Source organism: Furipterus horrens, unplaced genomic scaffold (genome assembly GCF_987537825.1).
Source record: "Furipterus horrens unplaced genomic scaffold, mFurHor1.1.pri manual_scaffold_3, whole genome shotgun sequence".
Taxonomy (NCBI): Eukaryota; Metazoa; Chordata; class Mammalia; order Chiroptera; family Furipteridae; genus Furipterus; species Furipterus horrens.
Genome location: NW_028327173.1, coordinates 68,493,347 through 68,520,141, shown reverse-complemented (window position 1 = coordinate 68,520,141; position 26,795 = coordinate 68,493,347). Strand labels below are relative to the sequence as shown.

The window sequence follows — 26,795 nt, the reverse complement described above, 5'->3', positions numbered from 1 at the left end:
ACTCTGCAGGCAAGAAGGGACTGGCAAGAAATATTCAAAGTAATGAAAATCAAAAACCTACAACCACGATTACTGTCTCCAGCGAAGCTGTCATTCAGAATAGAAGGGCAGAGAAAGTGTTTCCAGGACAAAGCAAAACTGAAGGAGTTCATCACATCCAAACCACTGTTTTATGAAATGTTAAAGGGACTTGTTTAGGAGGAAGAGGATCAAAATTATGAACATTAAAATGAAAACTGTATCACAACAACCAACAACAGAAGCTAAGGAATCAAAACAGGCAAACTAAGTAAACGAGAGTGGGAAAAGAATTATAGGTATGGGGAACATTTTGGGGGGAGGTCAGTGGGGAGAGGGAAGGGGAGAAAGGGAGGGAGATGGTACAGGAATTAAGAAGCATAGGAGGAAGGAGTGAACTAGATAGGAAGATGTTGAGAAGAACTATATGTACAACCAATGGGCATGGACTAAGGCGGGGGACAACTGGAGGGAGGAAGGTCACTGGGTGGAGGGGAGCAGAGGGAAAAGAAATTGGGACAACTGTAACAGCATAATCAATAAAGCATTTTTTTTTAAAGGAATAGTATGGGAAAGGGTGAAGCCAATAAACTTACATGCATGACCCATGGACGTGAACTAAGGGGAGAGGTGATTGCTGGATGGAAGGAGGGTACCAGGAGGATGGGAGCAAAGGAAAAACAATTGGGACAACTGTAACAGCATAATCAATAAAATATATTTAAAAAAAAAAAGACGTCCATAATGTTATAATTAAGGGAAAAAGTTATTTTAAAAAAGGACAGAATAATACAAAGCAATTTTCTGTTACAATCACATAGAGCTTTAAGTGAAGCATATCTAGAGCAAGACTTTCCTGGAATAAGTCCTGGCTTTGCCCTTTACTCATTGTTTGACCATGGCAGCAAGTTATTAATCTGCTCTGTGCCTATTTTCTCAGATTTAGAGGGTTTGATACACATACCTACACCTGAGCAGCTGAATGAGAATTACATAAATAATACACATTATATCCTTTTAACACAGAGCCTAGTGTGTAGTAAGCGTTTAAGTGCTAGCTTGCTATTATTAACAGTAACTATAATCCCACTTTTATCAAAATGGATACATGTATTAATCCTCAGGCAATTTAAATGAAGATGAAATTCAAAATATAAAACAATTTTGGTATCCCAAAATATATACTAAAAATAAAATTTTAAACGAGACCTTGTCTAGGGCCTCCTTGCTTCTTTCCCTTCTCCTTCTTTTCACTATTAATAATTATTTGAGGGCTAGTACCACTAGTTTAGCACTTCCAACATCTAAGGAATATACTCTAATAAATTCATTGTAATTCTCAACAGATTATTTTTTAAAGTGAGTGTAAACAATTTTTGAAAAATTTGACCAGAAAACTTTGGAATATTCATTACAATAATCTAAACCTTCTCCAGTCCTAACTAGATTAGGTAATAAAATTTTAATTCTAAAGAAGGAAATAATTTTTTTATCTTTGCAATATCATCTAACCTGGGAAGACAAACACTTCTTTGTCATCAAGGCAAAAATAAAGTAAATATAAACAACAAAAAATAATTAATTATCCAGAAAAATACAGGCAAAATATTTTGGGATATTATTTTGCTATTATATGTTTTCACAAAGGATGATGAAAAAGACATTTCCTTAGCTTTTATTTATGTAGATCCTTGACAATCTACTTTGTCAAGTGTACTTGATTTCATTTAGATATACAAAACAAAGTTTAAAAATAAAATACAATAACAAAGAAAAGTAACAGTAATTTGGCCCTGAACTGTTTTTATAACAAAAGCCTGAGACATATTTCACATATCATATAATTCACCCATTTAAATTGTACAATCCAATGGTTATAGTGTATTTGCAGATATGTGCAAACATCACCATAGTCAATTTCAGAACATTTTCAATACCTCACAAAGAAACCTGGTACCCTTCCCTTTAGGTATCAGTCCCTACACAATCCACTGCCCAAAGCTACCACTAATCTACTTCTGTCTCTATAACTCTACATATTCTATATTTTCATATGAAAAGAATCATATAGTATGTGGACTTTTGTGACTGGCTTTCTTCACTTAGCATAATCTTTTCAAAGTTCATACTAGTTGTAGCATGAACCAATATCTCATCCCATTTTATGACTGCGAAATACTCCACTGTGTGGACATAACCCATTTGTTTCTTCATTCATCCACTGATGAATATTTGGGTTGTTTCTACCTTTGGCTACTGGGAATAATGCTGCTATAAACATCTGTATATGAGTTTTTATGTGGACATGTTTTCGTTTCTCTCGGATATATACCTAGGAGTAGAATTGGTAGATTATATGGTATATTTAATCATTTGAGGAACTACCTGTTTTCCAATACAGTCACACCATTTTAGATTCCCACCAGCAGCATATGAGGGATCTAATTTCCCCACATCCTCACGAAGGCTTGTTGTTATCTGTCTTTTTTTATTCTAGCCATCCAGGTGGGTGTAAAGTGATATCTCATCGTGGTTTTGATTTACATTTCCCTGATGACTAATTAGTGGGCACTTTTTCATGGGCTTATTGGTTATTTGTGTAACCTTTTTGGAAAATCAGCTGCTCACATGCTTTGCTCACTTTTCAATCAGCCTAAAATTTCCTTGTATCTTTACCCTGGCCAGTGTGGCTCAGGTGGTTGGGCATCGCCCCCACAAAGTAAAAGATTACCAATTCAATTCCCGGTCAGGGAACATGCCTGGTTTGTGGGTTCTATGCCCGGTCAGGACACATACAAAAAGGAACTGATCAATGTTTTTTCCTCACATCAATATTTTCCTTTTTCTCCCTCTCTTCCCCTCCTTAAAAAATAAGTGAAATCTTTTTAAAAATAATTCATATCTTCTAGATACAAGCCCCTAAAAAGATATATGATTTGCAAGTAATTTCTCCCCTTCTGTTGGCTGATGGTATGCTTTGTAGCAAAAAGGTTTTCATTTTCATAAAGTCCAATTTATGTATTTTTCCTCTTGTCTCATGCTTTTGGTGTCCTATCTAAAAATTCCTTGTGAAATCCACACTCATAAAGATCTACCCTGATGTTTTCCTCTATGGGTTTTATAGTGTTAAGGTTTTACATTTATATTAGATATTGCATTTTAGCTTTTGCATATGGCTATCCAGGTGTCCCAGAAATATTTGTTGAATAATTTTATTAAAAATCAGTGATCATAAATTTATGAGTTTATTTCTGGACTCTGATTCTATTCTATTGATTTATAATGTTGATCTATAGTACCATAGTCTTAATTACTATTGGTTTGTATTAAGTTTTAAAATCATGAAGTATGTAGTCTCTCTAGTTTGTTCTTTTTCAGGGTAGTTTTAGATATTTTAGGTCCCCTGTAATTCCCTAAGGATTTTAGAATCAGCTTGTCAATTTCTGCAAAGAAGTCAGAAGGAACTTTGATAAGGGTTGTGTTAAATGTACAGATCTGTTTGGGGATTATTACCATCTTAACAATGTTAAGTTTTCTGATCTATAAACATTTATTTAGGTCTTCTTTAATTTCTTTCAACAACGCTTTGTGGTTTTCAAAGGATAAGTTTTGTACTTCTTTTGTTAAATTTATTAGAGTATTTTGTTCTTCTTGATGCTAACATGAATAAAATTGTTTTATTAATTTCATTTTCAGGTTGACTCTTCATTCTTTAACAATATAAAAATGTAAATATGATTATCTCTAAGAGTCATCATGTCCAGAAGATTAAAAGCAAATTAATTTTCTAGAAATAACATAGCTTTTACTGTTACCAAGGACCATGAAACATTTCTTCTCTTTGTCCTCAAAAGAGGATTCTATGTAATTAGACATAACACTTCCTCAAAAATACCTCCAACAATAAATACATTGTAACACCCAAGAAAGTCTGACTCAAAATTATGTGAGGCCATTTAAAAAATATAGATGTTGTGACTCTACGCTAAACCAGGATTCAAGGAAAAAGGGTGGAGCAGGGCATGTTAATTTACAAAGTATCTTGGCAATGTTGATGTTCATGACTAATAACTGTACTAGGGGATTCACAAACCTAATTTCTATAATTATAATTATTATGCAGTCTGCATAAATATTAAAAAATTGTCTAAAAGCACTGACTTTACAGAAAAAGTAAAAAGTATCCTAAACTATAGCAATTATGTTTTCTTACTTACTAGGTGATTTGTTGAGGCTCATCTTCTCCACAGGCTTTGCTAGCTTGGGTTTCTTGATAAAGGTTCCACTGGTTTTATTAAATGGTTGCATCATTTTTCTCTTTATTCCTCTTGTAGCAGCAACTGTCACATTGGCGGATTTCTTTTGGTAGTCAACAACAATTCCAGGTCTATGAATGCTTCCAAAATCACTCATATGCTGCAAATTTGTGAAATCAAGAAATATTAGCATAGTATCCAAAGATAAAGGATGAATTCATACAAAATTTACATGTTATCTATCTAATAATTTTTACCTGAAAGTTCCCTAAAATGTAACTAAATTTTACATGTCCACTCTGAATAAACATACTGAGAACCTTTGTAAATTATTACATGAATCCAAATCCAGTGACTTAATGTTTTTATTTCCAGTAGAACAAATATGAATATTTCCTACCTAATTTTTATTTTTACAACTCAAAATTATTTTAGACCATAAACAACATATGTGCCTGTCAAAATATTACCACTTGCACAACTCTCTGACAACTCCTCTTCAGAGTTCCTAATTGATACTTTCCCATAAAAAGACCTTGAAAGAAATCTTTATTGTACTAAATACTGGCTTAAAACTAAGAAACACAAAGAAGACCATATTTGAAGTTTAAAGTAAAAAAGATCCACAAATCATTTAGGATTTCTCCCTGTTGGAAAAGGGAATGAGAAGGCGAGATGGAACATTAGTATGAAATAGGAGAGTTAAAGCATAGCCATGCATCAACTTCCAAGACACACTTCAGATAAAGAATTGCATCTGACGTTCCATTCACATTCTTACCTAAAGAAACATATTCTGACCCAGAAGCCTGAGAAGCAAAAGTTTACAGATGAAGAGTCATGCAAGCAAATGACTCTGTGCCCCTTCTTCTTCTCTTGTCATTAACAAGATCTCCTACACCAAGAGGCCACATATCCATAGGAATTTGTTCTGCTAACCTTACTTTTAGAAGATAAAGATTGAGGAGTAATCTGAAGAGAAGGACCCAATGGGAATTGTACAAGTGAAGATTAAAAAAAAGAAAATCCTATTGGTTCATCTACTTCATTAACAGGAGAAAAGAAAGAAAAGTCCATTCAGACTAGAATGGTGAATACAAAGTTCAAAAATACTTGGTTTTCTATTATGAAAGCAAAAATTATATTTGAAGTCTCGTTAAGAAAAAAATTATAAAGTATATTAATATATGGCATGGAAAATGTTAAGTGTTTTCAAATTTTACCCCAACTATTTTTGGTTAACCTACAATCATAAAGTATGGTGGAATAGCAAAATAAGCAGTTGCTTACATGTATGTTATGCTTACAATACCTATCTAACCTAGTAGACTTGAATAAATTAGTGTTTCCAGGTAATGTATACAGTCATATCAGAAAAATCTTCATTAATTATCCATTAAAGGTGCAATGCATTTTACATAAGAGTTAACTGTTATAAATGCAAAATTGCTGTTAAACAAGTTTGACATACTACACTAAGGTACCAAAAGCCAATGAACAGTCAAAAACATGTACCCCACTACATTTTTTATCAGAAGTGCTTTCTTCTAATATTAAAAGCAACTGACTCAAAAAAAAGCATTTCTTACATTATAGCAAAAATACAATATTCTTTATATGACCAAACTACATAATAACCCCATAATCTACATACACTTACTAGGGAAAATTTCATGTTAGTCAAGTTACCTAAGAACACAGGCATAATCTCAACACTGTATCTCCTGAAATTAAACACTTGAAGACTAGTATACCTGCTCATTTAAGCAATAATTCACAAAATATTACTTCCTAGGAAGGAGCCATAAACACATACAGATAGGAAATTATTTCTCAAGAGTAAAACTAGTGACACAAGAAAAATAGAACACCCAGCAATAGGACATACTGTAAAAGAGTTAGCAAAATTATACTGACCACAAATCATTCTACAACCTATTCTACATATCAACTTCTTCACCATGTAAACAAGGCTAAGCTACCCTCAACTATCACCAACTTTTAGTCCCTTGTGTTTAATGTGAAATATGGAGCTTTGAAGAAATTCTACATGCTAGAGTTTAGTAGCAAAGTATAAACATTTTATCATACATTGCACCTTTAACCTACTCAAAACTCCAAAAGGGTTCAGTTACCTTTTACAATAATCCAAGAACTGTACCACCAGCAAAACTGCTAGTGTTCACAAGGTAAAATGCAACTCCTTTTAACCCCTTTTAGACCAAGCCTAACATCCTCACCTTATTAATAAAGGGAGATTTGTCAAAACATTATGAACAATCATCTCACATCGTGACTTATTTTCTGAGGTGCTGGAGAAAGTTTTACAGGCAACCTAAAAATTATGCTTATGACTCAGCTTTCCTTCAAAATACACTGGGATGAACAGTGTTTATTCTAATTGAAAACCATGGTCTTGAAAGGGTTTAAAAGAGTGACTAGTGAAAAGAATCTGAAAAGATTCTGTTGTACTTACTCCTCGGCCTCGGCCTCTGCCTGTTGATGGTCCTCCAAAAGCATCATAGTTTCTGCTTCCAAACGTACTTTCAGGATAAGCAGGCGTTCCTCTCCCCCGAGAGCCTACAGGTGCAGGCTTCATATGGGGTGAAGAAAAACTGCTGTAGGAAGAGTAATTCTCTCTTCCTCTGTCCTCCATAAACCCAGGCCTCAATTTTGAACGGGAGTAAGGTGCTTCCCAGCTAGACCCGCCCTGGTTTCTACCTCCGAAAGAGTCAATGCTATTCCGGTAGGAGCTCTCAAATCGACCACCATAACTACCTCCGAAGCGGCTTTGTTCGGGTTCATTAAAACCATAGCCAGATCTGTACAGATCTCGCCCACCCAGAGAAGACCTGGAGTCGTAAGACTCATAAGGTCCAAACCTGGAAAAATTGCACAGTGAGGGAAAAAACAAAAGTAAGCTTACTAATGTTAGACAATTCAAAAGACAAATTATCAGATGACATTTATCAACTAAAATTCATTTATACCATACTGGTTTGCACAGTTCTACTTTTGTTCACATTTGATTAGGGCTGGGCAATTCAACATGAGACCAGATAGAAAGCTACCTGAGTCCATTTTTAAATATGAATTGAGTTAAGTAAAACTTAGCTTAAAAACCTGCTTTTTAGCAGCTTTTCTATTTTATTAAAAAGAAAAGATTTGTTTGTAATTATTTAAGCCCAGCCCTAGTCTTAGAAAAAGTTAATTGCTAAAATTCACAAACTAGTCAACTTTCTTTGAATTCATCCCCAATATTGGGGAAAAAACACACACACACACACAAAAAATATTTACAGCATTTTAGCTTTCACTAGGGACACAAATTGAAGGCTACACAGATGTAGGCTATTTGTGACACAGGAGAGATCGTTCTGCACCCTCAGTAATCTATATCACAAAACTACTTCATTGGTTTTTATAGTTGTCAAAATTTGGAGAAGTATCTCTGGTAATAAAATTTGACAATCTGCCAAACTTTGGCTAAGGTCAATAATCAATGCTCAGTTGCTTTTCACGTATACATTAGTATATCTAACAAATCTAGAAGGATAAGCACATAAAATAGAACATAAAAGTAAAGAACCACCAACTTATACCCTCTGCATATGAATTTTCAAGGCAGATGAGAAAGAATACATTTTATAATGTCTTCAATTATTTAAAAAATTATTTCCTGGCAGGAAATTATCACATAAAACTACTCTAAAAAAAGGGAGCACACAGACTCCTCAAGGTTTTAATAGTCAACAAAAGAAACAAATCACCTTACTTCTCACAAATCCAAAGTATACTTGATACCTTACAACAGTTTTATAAAGGCCCACAATTACATATGAGATAAACAATAACATCTACATAATTTATACACATTACATTTACAATGTAACAAGGCAATAACTGATATATTAAAACATTTAACTTTTACATTACTCCAATTATTTACAAATCACTAAATAGAAAGTACTATTTACTTCCAAATCCTAGTAACCATATAAAAATTATTCTTCTTTCAAGCTACATTTTTCAAAACATCTATCATATAAGCAAAATTATCATAACTGTTCATTTTCTTAATTTTTCTCTACTATAAACCATAGTGGCACATTTGAAGCAGAAAGAAGAAAAATAAGCATCATTCAGTCCATCCTTAAGAAACGCAGATCCTTCAATTTATGAAGAAGGATGATAGTTTCAAATGTTTCCTAACTAGTTTTATTGCTATTTAGTAGGAATCTTTGTGTCTCAAAAAGCAGACCCCCTTTACCTTAAAAATGGTCAATCCTAAAGCCTGTAGTACTTCAACTAGGTTTAAGCTTTCCACAGTACCAACAGTAAAATATAAATACATTCTAAACTCTAGTGCATTCAAATAAGCAAAAGGTATAGTATTCGTGGCTTAAATACAATGATCCTAGCCTAGAGCACAAGTGCTTTTGGTGTCAGCAGTACCTGCCAATAAATAACCTAAATATGATATAAAGAACATTTTTATTACTATACTATGCTCTTACTACTTACTTTAAAATTAAAGTGAAAAGAAGAGCTATCTTAAATGTTTCTAGAAATTGAATGTGGCTAGGTTTGTTCAGTTAAACCCATTCCAGTCAAAGACTGCTTTGCTGCTTTACATAGCATTTCACATTAGGAAAGATTTTTCAAAAATCATTAAGAAAAAGCTTCATATATAATATTTCCAATAACATTTTATATATCATTTGTTCGGGACATTCTGACTGACAAGAGTTAAAACTAAAAGAAATTTTCACTTCTAAAGACAGAAAATTTTAACACTATTATATAAAAATGATAATAGTTGTCTGAGGTTGCTAAAATAATGTCTGCCACTGATCCTGAAATAATTTTTATAACCAATAGTTAACACCTTTAAACACTTAAGGTGATTACTCAATACCAAACAGAAAAGTTAAGGTATTATAACATGCCTAAATAATTCTTAAATTAAAATATCAAGAATCTTATAGTCTTCTATTATTTGGCCAAGTGATTAAGCAATTTACCTGCTACCCCCACCACCACCACTGTGATTGTCCATGCCATATGACTGGTTTAGGAAGGAGTCCATGGATCTTTGACCCCCATAGGATCCATGGCCATAGTCACGATCCATCCCTATAAAGAGTTTAAAAAGAAAAAAATTAAATGATGCTCACCTTTACTGGCACTCAAAAGAAGAATTTTTAGATAAAGATCCTTGAATGCCAGACCTCCATAAGATCCAGGGCCATAATCACGATCCATTCCTAAAAGAGTAAATAACAAAAGGTTGGTAAAATATAACACTGTATTCAGAAACCTTTGCATTAAAAATCAAGATATTCATATCAGTCATCTGAGAAAATAATTCATCAATAACATCTAAGCTAAAGTCAAACTAGACATCGAAAAAAACACACAGATGATAATTTACTGAAAATTCAGATTTGCTATAGAAACCTAATGTTTCAAAGAAAGACATTAGCAACCAAGAAGTTCTAGATTAGAATTACTTTTAATTTAACTAATACTTATTTGACTAGGGTACCACTATAAGGCCAGTATTAGATACTATGAAATATATAATTAACAATTAAAAATTACTATTATCAAGAAAAACTATTATTTAATAATGTCAAAAGGGAAAATTTTGTTACAAATAATTTCTGCATCAATCTGCTCTCTAAATGTCTAAAGACCCTGGAGCAACCACATTTTCAATTAGTCAAATTTAAATTACTTCATATAGTAACTGAAATAGTTATTTTTAAAAAGTAAAATTCACATAGTGGGGCCAATCTAAGATACTGTGCCTCTGAATAACGACTCAATGAATATTTAAATCCTCAAACACTTTTTTTTAAAGATTTTATTTATTTATTTTCAGAGAGAGGGGAAGAGAGGGAGAAAGAGAGGGAGAGAAACATCAATGTGTGGTTTCCTCTCATGCACCCCCAACTGGGGACCTGGCCCACAACCCATGCATGTGCCCTGACTGGGAATCGAACCGGCTACCCTTTGGTTTGGAAGCCAGTGCTCAATCCACTGAGCCACACCAATACTTTAAATAAGGGAATTAATCGGGGGAAGGGAGGGAAGGGGCTAAGTAGGGGAAGGGTTTAGCAAAGGAACTAATATAAATAACCCATGAACATGGACAAAGGGGTCAGGATGGACCGTGGGAGAAGGGGTGGGCTGGGTGGGGGGTAGCAATGAGGGAAAAAGTGGGACAATTGTAACAAAAACAATAAAAATAAATTTTTTTAAATAAAAATAATAAGTAAGTAAATAAATGAGGAAATTAATGCAAATTCTAGTAATGCACAAACTGAAAAATCAAATACAATAAGAGTACTAAGTATATTTTACTACACTGCAATTATTTCTCTATTTCAACCTCTAACATAAAAAAATACAAGAGGTAATAAAATGAATTTATTATGATTATAAAAATGACACAATGTAAAAACCAATTAAAATGTGTCTTCTGACTTCCGGCCAAGATGGAGGCTTAGACGGACACGCTAAGTCTCCCTCTACAACTAGAGAGGAATACAACTACTTCAAAACAAAGGATAACTAGAAATTCCAGAAAATAAAACTACACGGAAGCCCAACATATGAAGTTATAAACCAGCGGTGCCATTCGGGCAGGTAAGAGTTAAAGAGGGCAAAGCTGTTTGCGGAGCGGCGGGGCGGCGAAAAATCCCGGCGGCAGTCAAGCCCCTGGCAGTGCGGGACCCCAGCGCTGGGGAGAGCAGCCACCGCATCGCCTTGAACAGTGAGGCCCAGGGGGGCGGGAGGACGGATCCCGGTCTCCTAGCTGAATAACTGTGTGAATCCATTTTGGACCCCCGCCCCCAAAGAAAGAAAGCACCACAGGGCTGCGAAATAGGTCGCAGACAGGCACCGGTCGCTGACTTGTGACGCCAAACGGCGCCGGTCGCTGGGTCATTACGAGTACACAGGCACTGCCCCCGACAGCCGGCCCAAGAAAACAAAACGCATCTGTCAAAATGAGGCAGACAACTATAGAAATACCGGTGACACAGCTCACCAGGCAGCAGATAGAGAACCTGACAGATGAACAGATAAGAAACCTGTCAGAGGCTCAGTTCTGGGCCATTGTTATCAGGTGGCTTACAGAATTCACAAAAGAGCAGGAAAAAGATAAGAAAGAAGCGAAAAACTTTCATAACGAAAGGAACAAAACCGCATACCAGACAGATGGTGAGGAAAAAAAATCCAGAGTTCATTTCAACAAACTGGAATATGGAGAAGGAACAAGCAGTCAACCAATGCAGCGAGAGGAAATGGGAAGCAACAATGAGAGGATCAGAAACCTCTGGGACAGCTATAAAAGGCCCAACATAAGAATCATTGGTTTGCCAGAGAATGAGGAAGATGAACTAGAACTTGAAAAATTGAGTGAAAATATAATAAAGGAGAACTTCCCAGACTTGGGGAAGGGAATAGACTTGCAGGTCCAGGAAGCAAGGAGAGTTCCCAAGAGACTGGACCCAGGGAGAACCACTCCAAGACACATTATAATCAAAATGTCAAAAATTAAAGATAAAGAGAGAATCTTAAAAGCAGCAAGAGAGAAGAAAAGAATTATGTACAAAGGGGTCCCAATTAGACTATCAGCAGACTTCTCAAGGGAAACCCTACAGGCAAGAAGGGACTGGCAAGAAATATTCAAAGTAATGAAAATCCAAAACCTACAACCACGAATACTCTATCCAGCGAAATTGTCATTCAGAATAGAAGGACAGAGAAAGTGTTTCCAGGACAAAATAAAACTGAAAGAGTTCATTAGATCCAAACCACTGTTATATGAGATGTTAAAGGGACTGGTTTAAAAAACAGAAGCTAAGGAGATGAAACAAAGGCAAACTAAACAGGCAACGAGAGTGGAAAAGGAACTGTGGGTACGGGAAGCATATTGGGGGGAGGTCAACAGGGAGGGGGAATGGGGAAAGGGAGGGAGATGATATAGGAATTGGGGATCAAGGTAGGAGGGAATGGAATAGACGGAGAGAGGTTGGGAGGAACTGTATGCACAACTAATGGACATAATCTAAAAGGGGGGGACAACTGGAGGGAGGGGGGCCACCGGGTGGAGGGGAGCAGAGGGAAGGGAAATTGGCACAAATGTAATATTTTAATCAATAAAACACATTAAATCTGAAAAAAAAAAATGTGTCTTCTATAAAATCCTTTAAAAATCCTTCATTACCACCCTCCACAAATTCTATGCAATAATAAATGCAATAGTATAACCAGAGCAAATACCTTAATTTATATTTTTAAAATCATTAAATACATTTTGGACTTCCAGTGAAGAGAAGGCATAATTAGACATTCTTTGCCTCCTCACACAACCACAAAAAGAATTACACTAAATCTCAAAACAAATAACACCCAGAACTGTCAGAAAATAGAATTATATGCAAGTGTGACAACCAAGTATTTAAAGCATCCACATTCATCCAGACTTGTAGGAGGGGCGGAGACACAGAGACACACTGAAAGGCAAGAAGACATGGTGTGACACGGAGAGGCAGCGGCGGAGTGGGCACCAGCAGTCCCACATTCACGTGTGGTGGATAAAAATCAGGAGGGATACCTTGGGAGCCAGTGATCCCAGCCCCGGGCCACACCGCACAGACCAGGGTTCCAGCACCAGGAAGATAAATCCCCATAACTTCTGGATGTAAAAACCAGTGGGGGTTTGGGTGTCAGAAAAATGGCTGGATTTTCAGGAAACTCTGCTTAAAGGGCCCACACCATCATAAAATGTACACAAACCCACCCACTCTAGGATTCAGCACCAGTGTAAAAGCTGGAAGGGTGCTGGTCACATACAGGGAGTGGGTGAAGTGACTAGAAACAGGGCAGGACAAACCTCAAGAAGCCAGTTATTGACACTGTCCCCTCTTTGAGCCATTTCGCCCCCCCGCCCACAAGGCCACAAACCTATGAAGTGGGTTGCCCCACCCTAGTGATTACTTAAGGCTCCACACCACACAATTTACAAGTGCCTTTTCAACAGTAGGCCATGCTACTAAGACAAAAAGTCAAAGCACCTCTACCTAATATACAGAAACAAACACAGTGAGGCTGCAAAATTAAGGAGTAGAGAAACATGGCCCAAATGAAAGGACAAAACAAAACCCAAACCCCAGGAACAAAACTAAATGAAATGGAGATAGTCAACCTATCAGATACAGAGTTCAAAACACTGGTGATCACGATGCTCAAAGAACTCATTGAGTATGGCAACAACATAAAGGAAGAAATGAAGGTCACACTAAGTGAAATAAAGAAAAATCTACCAGGAACCAATACTGGAAAGGATGAAGCCAAGAATCAAATCAACAATATGAACACAAGGAAGGAAAAAGCATTCAATCAGAACAGCAGGAAGAAAAAATAATTTTTAAATATGAGGATAGGCTTAGGAACTTCTGGGCCAACTTTAAACGTACCAACATGCAAATCATAGAGGTGCCAGAAGGAGAAGAGGAAGAGCCAGAAATTTTAAAATTATTTGAAAAAATAATTATAAAGAAAACCTCCACAATTTGGTGAAGGAAATAGACATACAAGTACAGGAAGCACAGAGTCCCAGACAAGATGGACACAGAGAGGACCATACCAAGACACATCATAAGTAAAATGCCAAAGGTTAAAGATAAAGAGAGAATCTTAAAAGCAGCAAGAGAAAAGCAGAGAGTTACCTACAAAGGAACTCCCATAAGAATGTCAGCTGATTTCTTAAGATATTTTGCAGGCAAGAAGGGACTGGCAAGTATTCAAAGTGATGGAAAGCAAGGACCTACAACCTAGATTACTCTATCCAGCAAAGTTATCATTTAGAATGGAAGGACAGATAAAGTGCTTCCCAGACAAAATAAAGCTAAAGGAGCTCATCATCACCAAGCCATTATTACATGAAATGTTAAAGGGACTTATTTAAGAAAAAGATCAATACTATGATCATTTAAAAGGCAAAAAATTCACAAATATCAATAACTGAATTAAGAAAAAAAAAAAAAACTAAGCAAACCACCAGAACAGGAACAGAATCATAGGTATGGGGATCATCTGGAGGATTATCAGCTGGGAGGGGAAGGAGGAGAATGGGGAAAAGGTACAGGGAATAAAAAGCATAATAGGTTGGTACAAAATAGACAGAGGGATATTAAGAATAGTATAGGAAAGGGAGAAGCCAAATAACTTACATACACAACTCATGGACGTGAACTAAGGGGAGATTGCTGGAAGGAAGGTAGGGTACCAGGAGGAGGGGGGCAAAGAGGGGAAAATTCAGAAAATTCTAATAACATAATTATAAATGTACTTTAAAAAAGAAAAAAATAAAGAAACATTAAATACATTTTAATTACATTAATTTAAATATTCCTCTTCCTAACAGCAATAATAATGCCAACAGCAAAACTTTACAAAAATACTATTTGCAATCTTGCAACTTTAACCCTGGAGATGACCTAAATGATCAAATTCAATCTCCTTGTTTTATAAAGAAATGTAGTGCAAAGAGATGAAATGATTTTCCCGAAGTCCCATAAGTACCTACTCCTCTAGCCTCATGTTGTTGCTTCTACATGAAGGAAACACTCTCCTCCACCACTCCAAATATCTGCTTAATGAAATCTTCAAATCCTTTTTTTAAAGATTTTACTTTTTTTTTTTAGAGCGAGGGGAAGGAAGGGAGAAAGAGAGGGAGAGAAACATCAATGTGTGTTTGCCTCTCACATGTCCCCAAATGGGGAACTGGTCCACAACCCAGGCATGTGCCTTGACTCGAAATCGAACCAGTGACCATTTGATTCACAGGCCAGTGTTCAATCCACTGAGCCACGCCTGACAGGGCAAAATCTTTAGGTCTTTTAACGTCCATTTCAAACCTGGCTGCTGGGGCTCAGTGGATTGAGCATCGGCCTGCAAGCTAAGTGTTGCTGGTTCGATTCCCAGGCAGGGCACATGACTAGGTTGCACGTCAGGCCCCCAGTTGGGGGTGCGAGTGAGAGGCAACCATACAGTGATGTTTCTCTCCCTCTCTTTCTCCTTTCCCCTCTCTCTAAAAATAAACAAATTATTTTAAAATAAAATAAAATAAAGTCTATTTCAAATACCAATCCTACCGATGCTGTCTTAGCTGATTATCATTTTTCTTCTGAGTATCTACCAAAGTGTGTAGCTCCAGTGCTTATTATACTCTGCCTTATATTTTATTTGTGGTCTCGTCTTAAATATACACTAATCTCATGGTCAGGGTCTGACTTCTAAAAATATCTTATATATGCCTGAACAGCAGTTCTCAAGGAATAGTCTGTTGAAAACTGGAAGTTGCCAAGACCCTTTCAGAGGGTCCACAAGGTTAAACTATTTTAATAAGTAATACTAAAATATTATTTGCCTTCTCATCTGGAAACAGTCCATCCTCCAATAAAAAAGCTGTGGTACATTTATAGAATGGAATGCTACTTGCCCCCCACCCCCAATAAAGAAGGAAGTCTGGTCTTTTGAGGCTTCATGGATGGACCTGGATTATTATACTAAGTGAAATAAATCAGTCAGAGAATGACGAATACCATATAATCTCACTTATATGTGGAATCTAATAAACAATCTGGGGAAAAAATAGTAACGAAGGCATGGATACATGTAACAGCTATCAAAGGGGAGAGGGGGAGAGGGGACCGGATAAAAAATGAAACAATTAGCCAAAGAACATATATGTATGACCCATAGACACAGGTAACAGTGTGGTGATGGCCAGAGGAAAGGGGGAGTGGGTAGGGGCTGGATGGAGGTGGGCAAAGGAGTGGGAGAAATGGAGACATCTGCATAGTGTCAACTATAAAAATAACAATAATAATGCCACTTTCACTAAAGAATGTCTCTGATGAAGCAGAAAGAGTGATTAATTTTACTAAATCATGACCTTTGAATATACTTACTTTCTGATATTCTGTGTAGTGAAATGGGAAGTAATCAACACATCAAGCAATTTTGCTATGTATAAAAGTACCACAGTCCTCTTCAGGAAAAGCCATTCTGTAAGTGGTTTGTGAAGTGAATTAGCCATTTTTAACAAGGAATATTATTTTTACTACAAAGGTCTGACACTCAAAAATTATCGCTTTCAGCCCTGGCTAGTGTGGCTCAGTGGACTGAGCGTCAGCCTGTGAACTGAGAGGTCGCTGGCTCAATTCCCCATCAGGGCACAGGCCTGCCAGGTACCCAGTTGGGGGCGTGCGAGAGGCAACCAAATCTCTCACAGAATGATGTTTCTCTCCCTCTCTTTCTCCCTCCCCTCCCTTCTCTCTAGAAGTAAATTTATTTAAAAAAAAAAAAAAAAAAAAAAAAAACCTATGGCTTTCAGATTAGGTCATTTGGCAGACATTTTCTCAAAAGTGAATGAAGTAAAACTGTCACTTCAAGGAAAATAAATGAAAACATTTATTGCCAATGATAAAATTCAAGCTCTAAAGTGAAAATTAAAATTTTATAAAACTTGTATCTACCACCTTGAGCTTGACAGCTTCTCAATACTTAAAGATTTTTCTGATAAAATTGGTAACTATTAGTGATTTTTCTATATAGTACAATAAAATCCGTCAATACATATTTGGAAAATCTGAATAACTCAGTAAACCAATATTTTCCAAATAACTATTTCCTGATATTACAGCATCATAAATGGTAAAAAGAACCATTATTAAGCTGGCAAAATAAACCAATGAATTTCAATATAACAGAGTACAAGTTTATCAATGTACAAAATGTATTAATGGCATACTTAACTTTTTTTTTTAATATTATGACTTCAAATTGGGTATGTAGTTTACATTTACAGCACAATACAATTCAAACTATCCACTCTGCAAGTGCTCAAGAGGCACATATGGCTTGCGGCTACTCTATTAGACAATAGTTCTAGACTAATAAAATAGTCAACTATTTGTCTTTAAGAGTTGCTGAGTATACAGTATAATTTATGCTCACATCTCACAAAGAGGACAATTTTGAGATTAAAAATTAAGTTTTCAAAATAAAAAGGCTTTTCTCTAAGGCCTCATATTAAAAATAATCTTAGTTAGGTTCAGTCAACTACACAAGCAAAATTTATTTTGCTATTTCTGCTAATTTCTATTTTGAGTTAGCAGAGGCTGCCTTAAGTTTTCTTATTCTGTGTGTTTTTATTTCACAAGGAGTCATAATTTTCTAATATTTATTGAACATTCACCTTGTGCCAGATACCGTGGAGTACCCAAAACTTAACAGAGCTCTTCTTTTTAAACATTAAGTGTTGAATCCACGCTAATGAATCATAAACCATTATTCAGCTGGCTTACAGATAAAAAATATTTAAGGCAAAGAAGCTTTTCTAAAAATTTAGTTTCCTTAGCTGCCTAAACCACCTAATTGTCATTATTTTTGACGGATCAATGTGCACAATTAAGGTCACATCTGTTACCTTCGGAGGCAGAATAGTAGAATAGTTGAGAGCTAACATTTGGAGCCCGTCTGGGTTCAAACCCAGTCGCCATATTTACTGGCTGAGTAACCTTGGTAAGTGATTGATCTTCCCAGTTTCTTCATCTGTGAAATGGATATAATAGTAGCTATCTCACTGGATCACAGAGAGAATGTGGTGTTTATAAAGAGCATAGGTATCTCATGTGATAAGTTCTCTGTAGTCACTGCTCTTGTTTCTTTTTGAGCTAAGTTAAAAAAAATTGACCAAAAAAGTTTTTGGCAAGAAGCCTGTTTTTCACTAACTTTTTGTCATCATCCTTTTTTTATTATTAAAATTTTTAGGGTGACACTGGTTAATAGGATCAAATAGGTTTCAAGTGATAACTTCTATGATACATGATCTATATATATGCACTATGTGCCCACCACCCAAAGTCAAACCACCTTCCATCATCACATATTAGGCCCCTTTTGTGCCCCTCACCACCACCCCTTTCCCTCTCGTAACCACCATACTGTTGTCTGTATCTATGAGTTTCAGTTTTATAACACGAGTGAAATTATATGGTTCTTAGCTTTCTCTGACTTATTTTGCTTGACATAATATTCTCCGTATTTATTGAAAACTCACTTTTTGCCAGGTACAGTGGAGTATCCAAAACTTAAACAGAGCTACTTTTATATGACAATAACTCTGGTTTATTGTTTACAGTACTGTTACTATTCAGTTAATTAAAAAGGAAAAGAGGCAATATCTTTATATTGTACATAATCAGTATGATTACAGGAATATATGAGTAGTCTGTTTATACATAAACAATATTCTTGCAGGCAGTTCAAATGAACTTAAAAATAACTTCAAAATAAAACTAAGAATATAACATATCTTTAATATTAATAGTCAATGAGAAAGTAACTGACTCAAAAATAAAAGTGACCTAATATTTTATATCAAACCTGTTTTATCACTTTCATCATTCTATCTTAATAAATAAGCTCAAAAAATGCTAAAACTCATTTAAAATTAAATCACAAGGAAGGAGTTGTGGAATAGTAAGAAAAATCAACTGACTCATGATGAAAACAACTAATGAGTTGTGTGATACTCAGTCTTGAATGGGACCACTTTTTACCACCTCCATACTACTAGAACCCTGGTGCAGGCCACCAGCATCACTCACCTACATTGCAACAACCTCCTAACTGATTTTCCTACTTCCACATTTGCTCCCTTTCTGTTATTCTAAAGAAAACAGCCAAAATAATTCTGATAAAATGTCAGTTAAACATGTTCAATGGGTTTTTCTAACGTTTTCCCATTTTACTCCAAGTAAAGCCAAAGCTTAAAAAATCTACACGGCCCTATAGCCATGGTTCTTAACCAGGAGCAATTTTGTCCCTAGGGAATATGTAGCTATATGTGAGAACATTTCTGGTTGTCATAACTAAAGGATGAGTGCTACTTGCATCTAGTGCATAGAGCCCAAGGATGCTGCTAAGTACATTCTACAAGGCACAAGACACTCCACAAGAAAAAAATCATCTAGTGCAAAATGTCATAAGGTAGAAATTGAGAAATCCTTCCGGTATGACCTGCTACAACACCTCTTAACTTCATCTCTTCCCCCCATTCATTCCACTTACTCCAGTATACTAGGCCCTTGCTGTTCCTTGAATGCAACAGGCATAAACCCATTTTTGCACCTGCTGCTCCCTCTGCCTGGATGCGCTTCCCCTGTATCTGGACTGCTGATGCCTTCAACTCTTTCATGTCTTCCCTTTCTATCGCTTCTCAGATATAAGCAAATTACCTTTGATTTCCAATGTCTTCGGGCTACACCTCACCACTCTAACCTTGTCTGAAGGCTGCTCAGCAAAAATCATCTGCTCTAGTCAAGCCAGTCTTCTTATGACTCTCTAAAACACAATTCACTCAGCTCTACCTTTGTTCCTGCTTTCCCTCTATGTGGAACGTCCTCCCTTTATCTTTTTGGGGGTGGGGGGAGGCCTGCTGATATAAGAAGAGTTATTATGAAGCAAGCAAGTCCACTCAAGATGGAGGCATAGGTAAACACTCTTCATTTCCATGCACAACACAGAAAGAATTACAACTAGACCTCAAAACAAATAACACCCAGAACCATCAGAAAACTAAGCTGTATGCAAGTCCAACAACCAAAGATTTAAAGGAGAGACAGAGGCATGGAAAGGGAATAGGTGGTCCCACCTTCTCCAGGAGTAGATAAAAATCAGGAGGGATACTTTGGGAGCGAGCAATCCCAGCCCCAGGCCAGACCACACAACCCAGGGTTCCACTGCCAGTAAGATAAATCCCCATAACTTTTAGCTGTAAAAAACCAGTGGGGGTTGGAGCAGGGGAAGAAACTGCCCAATTTTTAGGAAACTCCACTTAAAGGATCCACGTGGACTTAGAACATAAGCAGATCCACCCTTTCTGGGATTCATCAACAGGGCAACAGCTGGAAGGGCACCAGTTGCACAGGGCAAGTGTCGGGCAAAACTCCAGAAGCCAGGCAGCAGCACTGTCCCCTCTCTGATCCCTCCCCCAACGAAGAGCCACATAGTGGTGAAGAAGGTTGCCCCACCCTGCAATTACCTAAGGCTTCACCCCACAGAATTTACAGGTGACTTTTCAACAACAGGCCACACGACTAAGACAGGGAGTCAAAGCAGCTCTACCTAATACACAGAAACAAACAGGGGGAGGCTGCCAAATTCAGGAAACAAAGAAATATGGCCCAAATGGAAAAAAAAAAAAGAACAAAACCCTAGAAAAAGAACTAAACAAACAGATAGCCAACCTATCAGATACAGAGTTCAAAACACTGGTGATCAGAACACTCAAAGAACTCTTTGAGTATGGCAACAAAAAAAAAAGACCCAGGAATGCCCTGGCTGGTGTGGCACAGTGAAATGAGCATCAGCCTATGAACCAAAAGGTCGCTGGTTGATTCCCAGTTAGGACACATGCCTAGGTTGTAGGCCAGGTCCCCAGTTGGGGGCGTGCAGGAGGCAACATGTCAATGTTTCTCTCCGTCTTTCTCCCTCCCTCCCCTCTCTCTAAAAAAAGACCCCGGAAGAAGTGAAGTTTGCACTAAGTGAAATTTTTTTAAAAAATCTATAGAAAACCAACAGTGGAGGGGATGAAGGCAGGATTCAAATCAATGATTTGGAACATAAAGGAGAAATAAGCATTCAATCAGAACAGCAAGAAAAAAAAAGTAAAAAATATGAGGACAGTATAAGGTGCCTCTGGAACATCTCTAAATGTACCAACATCCAAATGATAGGGATGCCAGGAGAAAAGGGAAAACAAGAAATTGAAAACTTATTTGAAAAGATAATGAAAGAAATCTTCCCTAATTTGGTGAAGGAAATAGACACAACACAAGTCCAGGAAGCACAGAGAGTCCCAAACAAGATGGACAGAGAGAGGACCTTGCCAAGACACATCATAATTAAAATGCCAAAGGTTCAAGATAGAGAATCTTAAAAGCAGCAAGAGAAGAGATACCCGCAAAGGAATTCCCATAAGAATGTCAGCTGATTTCTCAAAAGATACTTTGCAGGCAAGATGGGACTGGCAAGAAGTATTCAGTGATGAAAAGAAAGGACCTACAACCTAGATTACTCTATCCAGCAAAGCTATCATTTAGAATGGAAGGGCAGGTAAAGTACTTCCCAGATAAGGTAAAACTAAAGGAGTTCATCATCACCAAGCCATTATTGTATGAAATGTTAAGAGAATTATTTAAGAAAAAGAAGGTTCATCATCACCAATCCATTATTGTATGAAATGTTAAGAGAATTATTTAAGAAAAAGAAGGTTCATCATCACCAAGCCATTATTGTATGAAATGTTAAAGGGACTTATTTAAGAAAAAGAAGATCAAAACTATGAACATTAAAAGGGCAACAAATTCAAAACCCTGGCTGCTGTGGCTCAGTGGATTGAGCATCTGCCTGTGAGCCAAGTGTTGCTGGTTCAATTCCCAGTCAGGGCAAATGACTAGGTTGCACGCACATCAGGTCCCCAGTTGGGGGCGCAAGTGAGAGGCAACCACACAGTGACGTTACTCTCCCTCTCTTTCTCCTTTCCCCTATCTCTAAAAAAATTAACAAATAAATAAAATAATTTTAAAAAATAAAAAATAAAAGGGCAACAAATTCAAACCATCAACAACTGAATCTAAAAAACAAATTGAGCAAACAACCAGAACAGGAGCAGAATCATAGGTATGGAAACCATCTGGAGTGTTATCAGCTGGGAGGGGGAAAGGGAAAAAAGGGGAAAAAGTTCAGGGATTAAAAACCAGAATTGGTAGGAACAAAATAGACAGGGGGAAGTTAAGAACAGTATAGCAAATAGAGAAGCCAAGAATTTATACACACGATCCACGGACATGAACTAAGAGGGGATTGCTGGAGGGAATGGGGGCACCAGGCGGAGGGGGAGGAAACTGGGCAACTGTAATAGCATAATCAATAAAACATGTATTTTTAAATGAAGCAAGAAGAAAACATGGAGACACAGGAAATACAACTTTCTTCAAAGAAATGGTATAAAGAAAATTTGTATCTTGACATGTTTTCCAATATCTTGTTCATTTCAGTCACTTGAAAATACAATGTGAACGATGAAGTGTACTGTTAGCTTCACTTGGTAACTAGTTATCTTTTATTTCCCAAAGCCTGCAGCATTCTTCCTCTAGATGGCCTCACGACTTGTATCTTCACCTCCCTGAAATCTATGCTCAAATGTCACCTTCTCAGTGACTCCTTCACCAGCTTCTCTAAAATTCTTCCTTCCTCTCTCTCTCTCTCTATCACACACACACACACACACACACACACAAAATCATCGTCGTCGTCATCATTCTTCCCAGCATTATTTTTCTCCCTAGCAATTACCATCTTACATGTTACTTCTCTCCCATGTTTACTGACCATTTCATCCTACTAGACTGTAAGCTCCACAATGGCAAAAATATTTGTCCATTTTGTTCACTACTATATTGCCCACTCCTAGAATAATATCTGATTTACAGCTGTCGCTCAAAAAAATATTTGCTGAAATCAAATTATATCCCTGAAATTAAGTTCCTCATTTATAAAATATAGATAGTCCAGACTTCCAAGTGTTGTCAAGCAGTGGTCTTTAACCAGAGATGCATTCCAAATCATTCAGAGTACTTTTTTATAACATACACAGCTGGGGACCACTTGCCCTATAATGAAGATTCAAGGGGACTAGAGTATGACCTAAACAGATATAGTTTAAAAGAGCTTCCCAGGAGAGTCTAACAATTGCTCTCAGGTGAGAACCACTGTTGGAGCCAAAATTTAAAGAAAAAATAAAAGGACTAATATTAGTGATAGAAATTTCTGAAGCTCTTTTTATAACACTGTATTTTAAGAAAATAAATTTCTGGCCCTGCATTTCAAAGTCCTATATTTAGATATTAAACCCAACTCTCTAGTAAATCCTACCTTCTATCTTTTCAAATCATTTTCTTTAGTAAAATCACTAGCCCTACTCACTTCAGTTTAAAATCTTGGGATTCATTTTATTCATCTCTCAATTTCCTACTCACTACTAGTCAGCCTACAAGTTCTGCTAATTTTCTCTAGAAATGTCTTAATATTTTTTAAATTACTGTTTTCACCTCCCAAGTTCAGGGTCTTAAAATCATTATACCTAAATTTATGAAATGGCTTTCTAAATAATTTTCTAATTTCTAATCTAACCTATATATGGATGCAAATTAAGACTTCCTTTGTAACTTTATTATGTCACTCTTCTGTTCAATAATATATTTTTCAGCACTCAATATACTGGGTGGGGCAAAAGTAGGTTTATAGTTGTTCATATGGAAACTAATACAATAATTAATAAATAATAATACAAGAATAAACCCTGTGCTTCATGTACTCACAACTGAAAACCTACTTCGCACACCCTGTATATTGAACACTTCCTATATATTGGGACTTTTTTCCCACATCAAACCCAAACTTTTTCTAAATTCTTAGAAATGATAAACAGAAATCAACGGGGTGGTAATTATTCCCATAAAATTATAGTCTTCTTTATTTAGTAGTACATTTGCTTCAGTTTTATATTATGAATATATTATATTCTGTACAACAACTGAATTTTGTATTTCTCTGGCAATCAGAATTTTAATTCCACTCCTTAGGGTCCTTCATGTAATGCTTTTTAAAATATCTTTGATTTGTTACATGTTCTTTTTTGTAAAATCATGCTGCCTGGAAAAGCCTTAACTTTAGTAACTATCAAAACGATACCCAATTGTATTCTACATACCTCTCATTATTTTAACTCTGTAGTCACAACTCCTACATCATGCCTATTTAATAAATAATCAGGCTTTCTCATGTGCTCCTCTAGGCACCTCTTTAAATACTAGCACATTAAAGAAAATGACCTCAAAAAAAAGGTCAATATACATTAAAACAGAAGCAATATAGAGCCAAGCCAATAATCCTTTTAATCTACATTACTCACAACCAAAGCCTCTAATTCAACAAAAACATGTCAGCCAGTTTCTTGTAACTCATCACTCAGAATGCAGTCAGGGCCTTTGGAATAAATTAAAGGAATCACAATTCAAATAAAACGAAGAGTCTAGCTAATATGACCCACCTTAACTTTCTCTAATCCCAAATTTCCTAATTCAAGTACTAAATACAGCATACATTAATCCTAAGAAGTTATACAACAAGAGAAAAAAGAACACTGACTAAAACAAGGTAGAACTGGCATTTTACTCAGTACTTTATGTGTATAAAGAGAAAAATTGAAATGTATCCCTTAACATATTCAAGAGCTAATGAAAAAAGTATACTCACCATTAAAACCCTGATAAGTATTCCTGCAAGCAGAGTGAGTGTAACAATCTATGAAAACATATTAACAGAAAGGAATTAGTGCAATATTAGCAAAAATCTGAAATCATATACCCATCTATTTATAAGAAACGCAATTTTTTAAAAATGTCAGTGACTCAATTAATTATCTGTAAAAATGGGATATAAATAATTAGGAATATTTCTTATGGGAAAATATGTGTATCTCTTTCTCTTCACTATCTCTCCAAATGGCAGATTTGTCATCCAAATTACAGTAATGCAAAAATTAGTTTAAAACACAATATATAAAAACAGCCAAAAGAGAGGATCCAGTACTGATTTATACAGAGTAACAAAAAGGAAAGCAAATACATTAAATTATGTATTAAATAATGCAAATACAAGGACATCTGAGAATTTATTTCATGCAATATATAATTTTTTCTAAGTTAATATTTCTTCTATCACTTAATTTACTCTCTAAAGCTTTCAGAAATACATATGCATACATGTATGTGTGTGTGTGTGTGTGTGCGGGCGCGCTATATCTATCCAGGATGTGGCATAACCCAAAAACATATTAGCAATTTCCCTGTCAAAACTAATTTAGCAATTGCTAAATCCTTTTAGTTAACTTTACTTTTAGTTAACTTTAATAAATACTGAAACGAAGGAATTAAATACAATGGTCATCTGGACACAAAATCCAGGTACACTACACAGGATTAGATTCAGTTATATTGTTAGTAAATCCTATCCCCCAAAATATACTGTTGGGGTGAGGAGGGGGCATGACAGGGGGGAGTATTTTATAATTTACACTGTTTAGAACTGTAGGTACACAATGTTAATAAAAAGTAAATATACTGTTTTATTATTGTTTTTCAATTCTCTACAGAAAATGGATTCCCTTATGTGGGGAGGGGACTACTCTCGTTGCTCCCCAATCCCCCACCCCCCAGATCTTAATATCTTCTGCTGTACCTTGGGTGTTGGCCGTTATCAAGCTCTGATGTGAAAACACAATACACTTTTAAATTTAATTCCCAACACTGGCACTTCAAGCATTCATACATAGTTTTAAAGTATCTATATCAAAATGAGTCAAAGATCAACTAAAACAAAAATACCAGTGTGTGCTACTTAATAGCTGACCTTTCTATTACAAAGTAACTTAAAAGTATCCCCCAAAGGGTTATACCAGTCCATTTTTATACACTTGGATTTGGCAGAACTCTCTGTGGCATGAAATCAAGGACCTTTAGCATGTTAGAGATTTTTTTTTTGGTTGGGTTAGAGGCTTACAACTAATTCTTAGTGAACTCGTTTTACTTAGAAATGCCTGATTACTCAGGATTAAATCCAGTTTAATCATCCAAGCCCCCTTTCACGTCTCCCTAACAATGTCATTATACACTCATTTTATCTTGACACCAATTCCTATCAAAGTTGGGCAAGATTCAAAGACAAGGAGAGGACCAAATTATTTAACTTCGTGAGTGTGTGAAAATCGTTTAAAGAACTGGTGTGAAGGACAACTGAAAGGTATTGCTAAAATACAGTTCTTTTAAGCAGTAAGTCCAACCCAGCCGGCTGTGGGACAGGTCTGAATCTGAAGGGCACGTGATGTTGTGCCAGAATTCTAACTTTAGTCCCATCCATACACAACCCAGAGAAAAACACTTTAGTTCAAAGGTATTTCAAACTCGGGATGAACAACTAGGTAATTGCGGTGAGTGAATATCCTAGTTTGCTCACCAAAAATATCTTACTTTCTAATCTATGTATGTAGATATCTACTTATCACTTGGAGACGCCCTTTAAACTCATCTTAAACTAAGACAACCAGAACTATCACTGTGTACAAGCCTCTGAAAATTGTACCTGGGGTTCAGGATTTACTAAATGAACGGTATGGATCACTGCCCTGTGGGGCGAATGCGAGCCGAGGTAAGGGAGGCCCTACTTGCCCCTTTGCCCGAGACCGGGAAGTTGGAGGCGTCAGAGCAATTTCCACGCACTGGGGCCCGAGTCCGGCGGCTGTCGCGCTCAGGGCGCGTCCTTCCCTGCCCAGGCCGGCACGGAACTCCCAGGTCCCAAAGGACAGCGGGCGCC

At 36.4% G+C, this 26,795-nt stretch overlaps 1 protein-coding gene across 5 annotated transcripts in view; it reads right to left on the bottom strand.

Annotated features, from left to right (window-relative positions):
* ZNF326 (zinc finger protein 326) overlaps nucleotides 1-26,795 on the bottom strand; it is a 51,249-nt gene that overhangs the window by 23,979 nt on the left and 475 nt on the right. Inside the window, exons 2-6 of one of the 5 annotated variants that reach the window (XM_090269713.1) lie at nucleotides 24,681-24,728; nucleotides 9,506-9,541; nucleotides 9,299-9,410; nucleotides 6,751-7,156; nucleotides 4,236-4,434 (exon numbers count right to left, since the gene is read on the bottom strand). In XM_090269713.1, the coding sequence (XP_090125839.1) occupies nucleotides 4,236-4,434; nucleotides 6,751-7,156; nucleotides 9,299-9,410; nucleotides 9,506-9,541; nucleotides 24,681-24,728 (801 nt within the window). Of the gene's footprint in view, nucleotides 1-4,235; nucleotides 4,435-6,750; nucleotides 7,157-9,298; nucleotides 9,411-9,451; nucleotides 9,542-24,680; nucleotides 24,729-26,795 lie in introns of those variants that run through there. The other 4 variants (XM_090269715.1, XM_090269714.1, XM_090269716.1 and 1 more) reach the window with 4 other exon arrangements.